Below are 14,907 nucleotides of genomic sequence, written 5' to 3' on the forward strand. Positions count from 1 at the left end.
TATTGAAATTGTCGTTTGGTCGTCCGATCAAAGTTAGTTCAGACACGAGATTCTTCAACAGTCGCGTCAGTCACTGGTCAAATACTGAGCTCCGAGCGGAAGAGTCGGTTAGGGGGCGGAGCTGTTCCCGGTGACGAGGTGCGCGAGCCTCCTTACCAGCGAGTCGTCGTGCGAGGCGTGCGAGCCGTGCGAGCCGTGCGAGGCGTGACTGTGCGCCGACGAGCGCGACGGGCTGCGCGGCGCGGCGGACTGGCGGCGGCTGCCCGGCGCCGCGCTGCTGGCCGGCGACTCGCAGTTGGACGGCACCTTCACCGCGCAGCGCTTGTGGTAGTTCAGGCCGCAACCTGGACGCCGAGTACAGTTCAGAGGTGGTTGGCGGTTGCCGATTAAGCAGTCAGTGGTAAATGCAGTTATCCTTCAATATGACTTTTATACTAAATATCACACATTTAATGGCTTGGCCAAAAGTGGAACCAGGAGATCAAGTCTCCGTTATATATCACAATACGTATTTTTTCTCAAAACCTCTGAGACTACATGTATAAGACCAAGATAGTTTTGAACTGATACAAATCTAACAGTCAATGCTTTGAATTTAAGAAATCTAATTTTACCTTCACACTTGAGTCCCTGTCGCACGAGGCCGAAGAGCATCTCTCCACAGAAGTCGCAGAATGTGGGCGCCTTGTAGGAGTGCACCGCCAGTGCGTGCGGACGCGGCGCCGGAGCGCTCTCGGCACCATCGCAGAGGAGAGCTGACGAGCACAGAAGTAGTGAATCAAAATGTTAAATATTTTACGAGCTCTGACGTTGAGCCCTTGGTTTTGCGCCCGAACTCTTACGGTCGTAGCGGATTGGCCATTGTATTATGAGAATGATTGAGCACTCATGTTTTCACAAACTTTTACACAACAATATAACCTGTAAGTCTACCGTGTCCAGTGTCTTATTTAACATGTTGCTCACATCTGACATGTTTTTTGATCGTACTTTTACCTTTAAGCTACATACATCCAAAACTTACAATCTTCTAGCAATATAACATTTATACATTTAAACTACATCACTTACGATTAGCAGTGAGCACGATCTCCACGAGAGTCTCGTCAGTGACGTCTGTTGCCGAATTGATGATCTGCAGCACGTTGGGCGAACAGTAATCGTGGCGGAACAGCAAGATACGGTCGGACAGCCGATTGAGACCATTGTCGGGTATCTGTTGAGCGGACACGAATACCTCTCAAGATCTTGATAAAATCAGGATTCAGGTGGATTACTTAGTCGTAGACAAATTGGTCTGATAAAGTCAAAAATCATAATATTTTTTATTCAAGGACGCTCAAACAGCTTTTGAGTCGTCATGTTACAGTATTGAATCACATGTAAATCTACCACCGGGACAGAAAGTAAATTCTACTGACGAGCCATAATTATCCACCGTTTTTATTACAGAGTTTATGTTAATAAAGTACAATTACATTTATATATATCCTGCCCGGAAATCGACAATTACAAAGTCCACGCTTTTTAGAAGCATTTATTTAACTTGCATTTTAATGTAAGTAGGTACGTTAGATTTACTTCTACTATATACTATAAACAAGTAAATTAAATAATTTGATGTGAATAACTTTATCTATTAAAATTTTCAAACGAAGTAAATACGAGTACTTAAATCTAGCGACAAGTGTTTATATAATATAAATTGTGTAAAATCCGAAATGACTTTATAAGTTAACAGTAAAAGTTTATTTTTTTTCTTTTTAGCGTATTTAAAAAAAAGCTTGTTTTCAAAAAGGTTTCTTTACGTAATATTTATGAATAGGGATTCATCAATGTTTTTATAAAATTAGATTTAAATTTATCAATAGGCCAAGTTAAAAATAGATTTGGAATCTGAAACGAATACGGTGCCCCAGGAAGGATGTATTGACTTTGAGAAGTCGGACACTAGCTACTTGTAAGTTTACTTTTCTCTTTCTCACTGTTACTTTAAAATATAGTACGTTACGTTATAATAATTATAATTACTATATATATTAAGTAACACAGTCGTTTGCGTTACCGAATGGCATAGGTTATAATTGAATTAAATCTATACTGTTGATTTCGTTGAGACAGCAGTTTTCGATGTTTCGAATTAAACTCCTTACATTGTCAATGCTCTGCCAAACATGGGATCCAAGATGTTATTATTTATGAATATAAATACACTGGCTCACTCACTCAACATTGCTTTAACAATACAATAACCTGTGCGTTGGTGCCGTGTTCACGTTTGTATACAGTCTTTCGTTTTTATTTTTATGATATTTACCTTTTCTTGGACGAATTTGACGGCCAGCTCCTTTAGATGCGCGAGGGTTAGTATATTCACGGGGGCCGAGACCGCGTCACGCAGCACGCCCATCTGGAACAGGAACGTCACCTCGTCCTCCATCGTGTATATCTAGCCTGCAGCTACCACCTGGAAACGAAATAAATAACTTTAATGCTGTTTTGATTTATAATAAGTACACAATTTATAGTTGCTTATTTAAATTGTTGGTAACGAAGTTTGTATGTAGAATTGTTTATGATTATTATGTGATTTAATTTATTTTTAAGGTTCATAAAATAACATCTCCTCGAGCATGATATTGTACGTATTGTGTTCATTTGTAGAAATAATATTGTGTACATAATTTTACCGTTAATTACATAATTTACTCCAACAGCTCAAATTAAATTAAACAAAAAATATATTTTCATAGCTACCGGGACAATAAATTCACAACCGGATATTACAATAAATCATGAAAAAGTTCGTTTAAAAATATCACGCTCGATTTAAAATTAATAATCATATTATGAATATCGTACGGATTTTGAGTGATTGAAAATTTTTAAAATAGTGTTAATTAACACGAACCGGTCGACCCGGATTTAGGGTGAGCTTTTCCTTATATAATCGACTGACGAATATAATTATGTTTTTATAAAGGTGAATCGAATTAATCTGAGCTCAGGTTAAACGGCCATTGCGATTCTTTAACGTCGCTCCGATAACAATATCTCATATTGTATACGTATGAAGATGCGAGAATATATTGCTATATTATCAATTGAAAGTGGAATCTAGGCTCGTAGTCATTTATTTATTAATTAGGTATTCCCAACAATGAGCCCGTCTGGGTAGGTACCACCCACTCATCAGATATTCTAGCACCAGCAGCAGCCAACAGCATTACCAGTCTTGATGTATTCCGGTTTGAAGGATGAGTAGACCAGTACAATTACAGGCCGAGGACATAAAATCTAATTTCCCAAGGTTACTGGCGCATTGGATGCTAGGAATGGTTAAAGTTTCATACGGTCCCAATGTCTGTGGGCAGAGGTTACCACTTACTATCAGGTGTTATAAAAAAACTCTGCCAGACAACCTCTGGGTACATCTCCGACAGTGTATTAATCAGTAAATGTGTTTTCACATTTTATTTACATAAGTATACTCGTATATACGTTATGTATATGCCATTAGATGTATTTTTTAAATCGTCGAATTCTTCTAATTGAAGATGAATAATGAGTGACATTCGAATAAGACGCGAATATTTACGCCCTTTGGCCGATGTCGTTATATTACGATAAGTCACGTGTTCGTAGTTTAAGGGCAATTGTACTAAGGCACGAGACGATCCTAGACTCAAGTTCCAAAACAACATGGCGGTCACGGGGATTATCGTTTTATGCAATAAAATTAATCACAATATTGACGTGAACCTTCCGATAAGCGAGGTATTTTGAGAACAGTTACATCGATATTTATAAATAAAATTGACTTTAATCAAAAAACAAAATATTCCTATAATTAAGGCATTACACATGGAAATATCTAGACGTATAATTTAAATACCAAAAAGGTTTGACAACATACGACTAATAATAATAAAGATTGAGGGTAGGTGTGAAAAAAGGCGTGTGATTCACAGCTAGTCTATCTAGTCCTGGAAAATCACTACAAAAACGCCTGAACGCGCTTGTCTCGATTAAGTTCAGCCACATGTGAACCGCCTCGGTGTGGGGGAATCAATTTATAATCTTCTCCACAAATGGAGAAGCCTTAGCCCAACAGTGGGTCATTTACAAAGATTAAATTAAAAAAAAGAAACAATCAGTAGCCAAATGTTTGATAAAACATTTTTCCGAAACTTTATTAACGAGTTTGCGGGTTTGGCTTGGAGAACCCACGGGGTAAAGCTTACACGTTCTGCCCAACGGCCCATCTGAGGTATTTAAAACATCCATCGCAGTTATTACCACTCATGAAGCATTAATACATAAATTTATATAAATCTTGACTAAGCATGCGATTTAGCCGGTAATAACCGAATTAGTTGAATCAGAGCTTGATTCTTGGACCAATACGCAATTCAACACCACGGAAGATTAGCTCGTCGCGTCGTTGTAATCAGACCTTGTGGGTCTTCGTCTGAGCATCCATGTTATTCGTTACTTTGTAATCGATTAGTGACTCGGACGAGGTTTGCGATGATTCGCTTCACGGTACGGTGTCCTGTAACAGCACTGCGCAAAATATTCATATAGTACCTACAAGTGTACTTTTTATTAGAATTGTTCGCCTTGCAAACGAAATAATAGAATGTTACGCTAGCACTGCAAGGGATGGGCAGCACGTCTGTGGAGATCAAAACGACAAATCAAAAATATATCACAGCAAATTAAAAGGTTTTCTTGCCACCTACGCGAGAGATGTTAGAGTTTACAAGTACTGGCTTGAATATATATGCACTATCTATCTCTTAATTTCATAATGCAATGGGATAATCTACACAAGACACAAGCGGAGAGTTTTAGCTTAACGCGCTGCCGACATCCAAACTCCGAGCCGCTGCTGAGATTTTTTTGAAAATTATTTTTATTTGTTTAAGGCATGAATGTATGTAAGTTATCAGGAATATGAGAAATTATAAAAAAATTAAAATTGTCTGTGTCTTGGTCTCATTTCCTTTAATTAGTACCTTTTAAAGTACGCCAGAAGGCTGTGTAAGAGTGGGTCTGTGCCGAATAGCTCTGCACACATAATAAATTAGAAGTTAACCAATACTATATAACGTAAGTGGTATATAAAGTGCGCCAAACATCAGTGTCCTGCTGTATGTTTACTTTTAATATAATAATACGACTGTACGGAATAATGTTTTATTTGACGACCTCCGTGGTCGCGTAGTGTGTACACGGGTACTCCATTCCGAGGTCCCGGAGTCGATGTAGAAGACGTTAACGAAGGCAGTGACCCTCAACCCAATAATATAGTTGAAGGCGTACACGTGCCCGCCGTCGCCTTGACTTCTTGTTTCTGCTTTCGATAAACACGAGCTTCTGCCTCGGCGACCGATGAATAATCCCCAAAAAATTATAAAGCGCGAAAACCGAGACAAATGATTGAAACTCAACGTTAACAAAGGCGAAATACTATTAACAACACTTTCAATGTCTTACTGACGTACAACGCAAGGCCTAAGTCAGTGGGTCAGGATTATATTCCTACTGGAACATCTGTGAGCCCACGAAGAGAATAATTTTATCTATTAAAATTTTCAAACTAAGTGAATACGAGTACTTAAATCTCTTGACAAGTTTTTATCTATACTAATATTATAAAGATGAAAAATTTAGTTTGTTTGTTTGTAATGAATAGGCTCAAAAATTACTGGACCGATTTAAAAAAATCTTTCACCATTCGAAAGCTACATTATCCACGAGTAACATAGGCTAAATTTTATTTTGGAAAAAATAGGGTTCCGTAAGATATTTGGGTTTTTCGGACACAAGGTATAAAAATCAACCAGAAAAGTTACTTATTTTGCGTACGCTGCCTGAACTATAAAAGATAGAACCATAAAATGTTCAAATTAATCTTATACTTATCTATGTCGAGTGCGGCACAGCAACCATTTTTTTATTTAAAAATCTTGGATTTTTTTGGACTACATTTAAACGCATTTATTTTACTCATGCTATTAATCCTTATCAAAATAATTTCTCCCAGAAATGAAACAGTCAACGAAATAAACAATTTAATTATGCTGATAGTACCGGATGAAGTTAAGTGCTATAAATCCATAGACACCGTCACTAACATCGAGGACGCAGTGCACTACCCCCAGGATTTTTTAAATTCTCTGAACCCCGCTGGGCTACCACCTCATGAACTGTCCCGATAATGCTTCTCAGAAATTTAAGCCCCCCAACATGTGTAATGGCACGAGACTTCTTATAAAGGAGCTAAAAGATAATTTAATAGTAGCGAAGATTACCACCGGCCCTGCAGCTGGTGAATTAGCTGATATACCAAGAATACCCATGATTCCGACTGATTTGCCTATACCCTTCAAAAGGCTCCAATTTCCAGTAAAAATTTCTTTAGCACTAACGATAAAAAAATTCCAGGGCCAAACATTCAAATTAGTAGGAATTTATTTACGAAAAGAATGTTTTACGCATGGGCAACTTTACGTTGCCCTATCACGGGTCGGAGCTCCCGTCCATCAGTATATTTTGTTACCTGAAAATAATTTAACGTCAAATGTTGTTTATAGAGAAGCTCTACAATAATCGCTTTAGTTATCTACCCTAAAACAACGGGTTGCACTCCGGGAGTGCCGGCAGAAGTGAAAACTTAGTATTAATTACATTTAAATATTTTCATCATTAACAACTTTAACATACACATAAAGACAATCTATGCAGCCTGCGGATAATGACTGCGTCGTCGATGTTAGTGTCGGTGTCTGTGAATTGACCTGGGAATCATTTTGTTCACCGTGTCTTTCCTGGGTAGGCTTTTTGCAGCGGTAACCGACATCCACACGGGCGGAGCCGCGGGCGACCGCTATTAAACATATAAAAATATAATAAGCTTTGAATTTTCAATAAATATTCAATGTGCACCTACAGATTCGGTCGATATACTCCTTAATTATATGTATAGAAAAAAAATGTCGGTAAATAAGTTTACAGAATCAAAAATCAAGTCATAATATAACTATTTACATCACATCCATGACCTGTAGAGTGTTATAAAGTTTTCATAATTTTCGCAAAGTTTAAAAAAATCATCTTACTTCAATTTATTTAAAAACTTTTTATTTCGTATCTTAATGGGTTATTTTGATTTCCTTTTGAGATACGCAATCCTGTCACAAATCCGAAATCTACGCGAACGAAGTCGCGGGCAGAAGCTGGTATCATATAAATTGTGTCTAATGTGTCAAATCTGAAATTACATTATAAGTTGACAGTAAAAGTTTTATTGTAAAAGTAATCAGTTATTATTTGGACACATTCGGTCATATCACTATGTTTATATTTACCGCCGAGCGAAAACTAAACATACATAAATATTAATAGCTAAGTACGTTTGGCGCTTACCGGTAGTTGAACCCGCGACCTCCGGTTACGGCTTATGAGAAAAAACATTACAAAAGTTCCGACTTTCGGTGTTGCGTTTGTAATTTTGCCGATGTCGAGTAACAATGAGCTAACACAGTAGGTCAACTATTACGAGTTCTGGTTTGTCGCAAGATACGATGGCATTGTTTTACGTTGAGAGGTACCGGATTTCTAATAGCATAATTCGAATAAGGTACGCAGAACACCGACTAGAGCCGAGATGGCCCAGTGGTTAGAAAGCGTGCATCTTAACCGATGATTTCGGGTTCAAACCCAGGTAGGCACCACTGAATTTTCATGTGCTTAATTTGTGTTTATAATTCATCTCGTGCTCGGCGGTGAAGGAAAACATCGTGAGGAAACCTGCATGTGTCTAATATCAACGAAATTCTGTCACATGTGTATTCCACCAAACCGCATTGGAGCAGCGTGGTGGAATATGCTCCATACCTTCTCCTCAACGGGAGAGGAGGCCTTAGCCCAGCAGTGGGAAATTTACAGGCTGATTATGTTATGTTATGAACACCGAATTGAGCTAGTAAATAATATCTTGTAACCTCTTCGATAAGTGCACAAAATGCTCAAAGCAGATGATTTAGATGCACCAAAAATAAAATTAAAAATCCAAAAATAATAAAGAATTTATCAGGGTCATGGGCCATTATAATTAACATAATTGTATCCACGGATGCACGTGTTGCAAATAACAGAGATTTGTAACACCAAGGACCACTAGATAGGTTTATTAAATCGTCATATAAATTATATACATTTGCGAGATCTCGTTACAGGTTCCTGTTCTCGTTAACGAAATTATTTGCTGAAAGTGTTGATTTAACCATAGCTCATTACACTGAATGACAATGTCACTGTTAGAGATAGGTAATCTGCCTCGTGGGTCTAGTAGCTAGTTTATATGGCTGCAGATCTTGAGGTCCTAGGTTCAAATTCCATGTCAACATCAGATGTATATGAGAGTAGTTACACTAATGACTTTTTAGTTGACTGCACAACTTGGGAATGAAATTATCGCCTCCAGGCTGTTTCAAATAAATAAAATATAATTATTATTGTACATGCAAAATGGAAAAAAAAATATATATATATCCCGCTGAGTTTCTTTTTTATTTTTTTTATTTTAAGTGAATATACATTTTATTTATATTGTACTGTATTAAAAACGATGTAACAAAAACCCTATTGGATTTATCCGTACATCGGTATGCGTTGTCAACACTTATAGACTTAAAACTATACAATAATAACAAAGTAAAATATAAAAGAAACAAAAAGCAGGTACATAGCAAATAAGTAATGTTACAATTAGTTGTTTTTTTATTATTATTTTTTTTTTTTCATAAAACAGCGATAATTTAATTGTCGCTGTGACTATTCATTAACCGGATTAGAACAACATCGTTTAGTATAGCGCATACAGGGTTCCATGTGTTGTGTTAATTATTTTATATTTGCAAAATATACATCGAGTTTTTTCTTAATGTTTTTGACATTTATTTCCAATTTTAAATTATATGGCAGACTGTCCAATAATGTTGGTATAAGGTATTCTAAGGTCTGCCTACCGTAGGTATTATTACACCGGGGGACAATAAGTTTCGAGTTTGTTACATTTCGTGTTCTTATTGGTATATCAGTCAATGTTTGTAAGTCTTGTTTAAAGTAGTTTTGTATCAGCAATGTATGTTTAAGTTTATCATGTATTGGTATGATTCCACAATAAGAGAATAGTTGATGATTATTACTTTTGCAGTTACTTTTAATTTTGTACGGTACTAGGGTTTTTAATAGTCGCACTTGAAGGTGGTAAATTGCGTCTAAGTGTGATTTACACGTTCCTCCGTAGCTACTGAGACCATATGCTATAATCGACTCCGCAAGTGACATGTAATAATAATAATCTTATTTTGATTGGGATATTATTTTTTATAATAGAAAATTTTGCCAACATTGTACGTAGTTTATCACATACGTTGTTTATGTGTTCTGTCCATTTAAAGCGATCATCAATTATAAGTCCAAGATATTAATATTTATTAACTAATTCGACTTAATTACATCTACATTAGTCTTTAGTTTGTTTAGATGCAAACATGTATGGCTATGAGCAATTAGTTTTGGAGACACAGTGCTTCTGTTTTGGCTGGAGCTGATATACATAAGTTTAGTTTTACTAACGTTTAATACAAGGCCTGCGTCATGAGACCATTTTGTTAGTAAAGTAAAATCTGTTTGTAACTCTGTGAGTGCTGTATTTACGTCAGTGTCCGCTGCTATAAGACATGTGTCATCAGCATACTGGTAAATATCACAGTTTTTAACCAAGTTATTTACGTCATTAACGTACGAAATGTAGTGTAGCGGTCCCAGTACTGAGCCTTGCGCCGTGCCTTCTGAAACTTGAATTTTGTCACTGTATTCGTTACCAATTTTAACTTGACACGATCTATTTTTTAAGTAATTTTCGCACCATTATTTAAAGGGTCCTCTTAAACCACAGTTATCTAATTTCTCTATAAGTTTATCATGTCGTAATGTATCGAACGCCCTACTATAATCGATAAAGACAATTAGCACATGTTACTATGTACTTATGTACTTTCGCCGGTTCTTCTCAGGTCCGAGGTGTTAAATTCCGAACCGGTGGTAGATTTTTGACTTTGACTTTGAGTGGGCACCCAGTCACACAGTTTCATATGTGTTTGCGCTCAAACATGTGCTTTATAAGATCTCTTTACTTTTACTTAAGATATATTTAGCTGTCTCAGCGGACTGATCGCTTGAATAGATCTTAAGCTTTAACTGTAGCTACTGCTGTGATGAAAGTTTTGTTAACTTTTTATCACAGATAACATTAAACGCTATGACGTCATAATATGACGATAGCTCACAAAGGTCGGTCTGGGAGCCGTACACGAATTTTTTATCAGTCTCTATCTACGTAGCTTCGAATGACGTCTTAAGACTACTATTACCAAGTTAAGAAAAATAATAAAACTACTTCTTCGTTCAGGTCAATGGCAGATAACAATATTGTGTGTTTATTTACTAAGCAACTAATACACGCTAATATTGTGTAGAATTTTGTGTTATTTTTATTACTGTGGTCAGAATTTAAAACTGGTTTTGAATTTTTGGAATTTGTATGTTTTAACTTGTAAGCATGTAAACAATTTACGTGATTTCTTAAAATATAATACTACAGATATCATCCAAATTTTGTCTTTGTATCAAATCATACACTCGCAGTGATGTAAATCCGGAACAAATTTTGTCCAATGATGGGTCGATGACATCGTCTAAGTCACGAGTCGAATTTGCACCGCACGAGCGTCAAGTGTCACAATGGCATATGCGACATTGATTATAATAATTAAAGAAATGGATACACGAGCCAAAATTGTATATCATTTTAAGTTGGTTGCCAACATTTCACGAGTGAAATATGAAAAGAATTCTTACATAATCTCTTTGCTGATTGGCGCAGGATTAAGACAAACAGCTTTGGATAGATCCTGACCAACTTTGGCTCTCCTCTATGCTTTTAATGTGTGCTTGTAATGTAGAGCATCTATAAACGCCACCGATAATTTAAAAGGCTTTTTAAATTATCGGTGGCGTTTATAGATGCGCTTCAACAACATCTCTTAGCTCTTGATCTTTATTGTATAAGCACATCATATCATATAAAGTCGCAGAATCCACGGGATGTACGATACTGAGTTCTACTTATTGCTCACCGAGAAAGAACACAAGTGAGGTCACTGACTTTACATTACCTATTCCGAAGGTCGTGACCCCGCACCGACTAAGAAATAATTTAGAATTTAAACACACTTACAAATGATAAATTTGCGAGACTTATGAAAAATTGCAAATATAATTTATTTAATGTTTCTAGGGTGCGACAGCGTGCGCAAATAACGTTCGAACGATTGTAATCAATTCAAATTTTAATTATTTTATTATAATATAGAAGCATTTCACTTATTTGTTTATTGTCAAATTAAAATCTATCACCAGTTAAGAAAAGAACTTACCTGACCTGAGAAGAACCGGCGAAAGGACTCAGCAGGTTTTTATTATCTATTTAATTTATTTATAAAATAATAAAAATATAAGTATAGAATATGCTTTACAACGTTGCGTAACGTTGCAGCTCGTAAATATACCACTAGTTTAGAGTTTTGTTTAACCATACCATGCAGCAGTTGGGATTGGCGGTTACGGGTACGGGTACGGGTTCAACACTACCGATTCTTTTTCGAATCTATTCACCAGAGTTTGCGTTATTGAGTCACAATTAAAAAACAAACAAATTAAAACTTGGTGCCAGGCCCGTCTGGGTAGGTACCTCCCACTCATCAGATATTCTACTGCCATACGTATACTTTGGTATCGTTGTATTTCGGTTTCGAGGGTGAGTGAGCCAGTGGAACTACAGACCGAGGGCCATAACACCTTAGCTCTAAATGTCAGCAGCGCATTGGTGATGTAATTTACGGTTAATATATCTTACAGCGGTAATGTCTATGGGAACCTTAACTTTATTTAAAAAAATAAAAATAAAACATTTGCTGCATTACTAAAACAATGTTTTCTATGCTTGGTCAACTAATGTGACACACGGAAAGGGATATATGGGTGCAATAGTGCTGTTTCCTAAGAACTAATTTCGAAACTTACAGACTTACGGAGTTACGCTATTTTGATGCGCGTATCCTGACGTCCACAATGAGATGCGAAGCATGATACGTTGGTACGGATGCGGTTATTGGCCGTTTCAATCCAATCGCAAATGATGCATACCTGGACCCAGCTTTAAGTGTAATCATCATTATTATTATATTATTAATACGATAGAACCTTTTGTAAAGCATTTTAAGCGTATTGCGCGCACGGATGTATGTAAGATTTGGCTTAGATTAAGCTTATATACAAAAAATTGTGTAGATAGTTAATTTTTTTGATATTTGTTACATATACATTATATAAAATAAAACATTCATAATAATGATAAAACACGTCATGTCAAACTTATAAATCAACAACGCCTTTATTGACATTTATTTGTTTTTTTTTTATTGTTATAATGACAAAGTATAGTTCAGCTGAGCCTCATTTTTTCTACGTTTCGAATCAGTGCATCTTATACTTTTAGTCGTTTTATTGTATAATTTCCATGTTCCATGAATGCGTTGATGGCCACCAGTTATTATAATAGTCAATGCACTTTCGGACAAATCAGTTTGATCTTACGGAATAGCAACTGTTAGCAAATCGCTCATGTCACGTAGGGTGGAACCGCTCTCAGCCCTTTTGGTGTGAAAGTTCATACGTTTATATAAAAGCTGGGCTATCAGTAACAAGTTATTGTGACGCACGTCAGTTTCATGATAAGTGTAAATTAATCGTCGCCAACTGTTGTTTTCGCAAACAATAAGAAAGTGCAATAAGGCATAAAACAAATTATCTATAAACAAACATCGCTAACGAAGCTTATGTAAGTTGTATCAAATACGAGGTAAATATGTGACGTCATCCGATTATTATGAATTATATCGGTAATAAAGATAATACTCATTATGTGTATTGGAATTCCAAATCACATTCCAATTCACAGCACATGAAGCGTTGTAAAAAGACAAAGCAACAACACAAGCTCCAAATCTTCTATTTCAAATAACGAGAGACATCTCTTACATTATACATTTTAGATATCTCCTATATTTCATTCACTAGACCTTTAGATATAGATCTACTTGAAATTAATAACTCTACGTGTAAGCCAGTCTGGATAATAACGTCACAATCATGTAACATTCAGTGGAACTACAGGCACAGGGGACACAGAATCGTAGTTCCCGAGGGCGGTGGCTCATTGGCGATGTAGGGAATTGTTAATATTTCCGACATCGCCAATGTCTATGGGCGGTGGTGACCACTGACCACCCGGTGGCTCACTTGTCCGTCCGCCTATTTACGCTATAAAAATATAACAATAGAGAAGTACAGGTTTTGTTGGGGAATATATTTTGAGACACTGTGTAAGATTTTAGCGTTTCCAATTGCATGTAAAATTATAATTAACAGTTTTCTACTTCACTGTGGAATAATTTCAACATCAACATGTTACTCTACTACATCTTTAGGGGCAGAGAAGCCCTTCGTCTGTTTTTGTCCTATCGTAGCTTCGAGTGTTCCCCCTTAACTCTATAAAAGGTGTCGTCCGGTCAAGTGACGAGTTACTTCTGAGTGCAGACCGCTGACTCGGCTGCTTTTGACATGCGCAAACTTCACATTGCGAGTTCAAGGGGTTTGTGAACTGCATTTGAAGTTAGCTTTATCTCACGACCTTTTTGTCTGTTCCCTGTTTTAATTTTTTTTTTAATATGAAGACATGCGATGAATTCCGCCACTTGGGAAGTGGTCGCTAATAGACATTAGAAGTGTAATATCTTAATAAGTGACTATTGTTGTGAGGAACCGGCGTACGCAACGTAGACTATGAGGAGATTCTTTCAGAGGAAACTTGATGTTTATATATTTTTTGTATGCTCGGATATAACTACGTCAAATCTTGTTTTGTTCGAAAGATATTTATCCTGAAATGTTTCTATTTCGTAAAGATCTGATAGTAAGTTATGGAGACGGACAACGCATTCCTCTAGAAATGCCAGCAAATAAGCCGCGATTGTTGCTATATTATTTATTGTTGAAAACCTTTTTTATAAATAACTTTATAAATTTATATTGTGTGCTGTACAACGCTGTCCTTCAGACATCGCAACCATAACAACCTTATACTTCAGTTGGAACAGAATTTGTAACGGAGGCTCTTCGTAATTGGCTTTCATTTTATTTTGACGGACAAACATTATAACATTATGATCGTAGTTATTAATATTACAAGTTTCAATTCTTCCTTTGATTAGTTTATAAGTATCAAAACTGCGATTCGCACTAGGATGGCCTTGTGGATTCGGTTTGACATCACACAAATAAAGAAGCCAGCAAATTAATTCAACGGAAGACAAAGATTTGTCATTTGTGGGTTCGCACCCGCTGGTATACAGTTACGGTGTTTGTTGTGTTTGTTGTGAACAAAATTTCATAACTCTCCCCGGATGCGACGTAGTTGGAAAATTTATAAAAAAATCAGTCTGCGACGTTAGTCAGGAGCGATGTACGATCGAGTGGGAACAATGCGCCGAGTCTGCAGTTTGTGACGCGGTGGACTGACGCCCGAGTTCAAGAGGTGCGCATCATCGGTCTGTATGTTTACGAGCGGATCTGCATGTTTAGCTGTGAGACACGCGTCTTCTCTGTAACCATTACTAGACGGATGATTTCATTTGAATGACAGTCACTTGGATGACAGCTTATAAAAGCCGATCACAATTAAAATATACCTCATTCATGTGGGCGCCTCGA

General features: G+C 36.7%; 1 protein-coding gene across 1 annotated transcript in view; it reads right to left on the reverse strand.

Annotated features, from left to right (window-relative positions):
• LOC113393815 (serine/threonine-protein kinase D1) overlaps positions 1–14,907 on the reverse strand; it is an 80,544-nt gene that overhangs the window by 7,633 nt on the left and 58,004 nt on the right. Inside the window, exons 2-5 of the mRNA XM_026630888.2 lie at positions 2,318–2,467; positions 1,072–1,216; positions 615–755; positions 157–344 (exon numbers count right to left, since the gene is read on the reverse strand). Of these exons, the coding sequence (XP_026486673.1) occupies positions 157–344; positions 615–755; positions 1,072–1,216; positions 2,318–2,440 (597 nt within the window). The 5' untranslated portion in view covers positions 2,441–2,467. The remainder of the gene's footprint in view (positions 1–156; positions 345–614; positions 756–1,071; positions 1,217–2,317; positions 2,468–14,907) is intronic.

The sequence above is a fragment of the Vanessa tameamea genome, chromosome 19, assembly GCF_037043105.1.
Source record: "Vanessa tameamea isolate UH-Manoa-2023 chromosome 19, ilVanTame1 primary haplotype, whole genome shotgun sequence".
NCBI lineage: Eukaryota > Metazoa > Arthropoda > Insecta > Lepidoptera > Nymphalidae > Vanessa > Vanessa tameamea.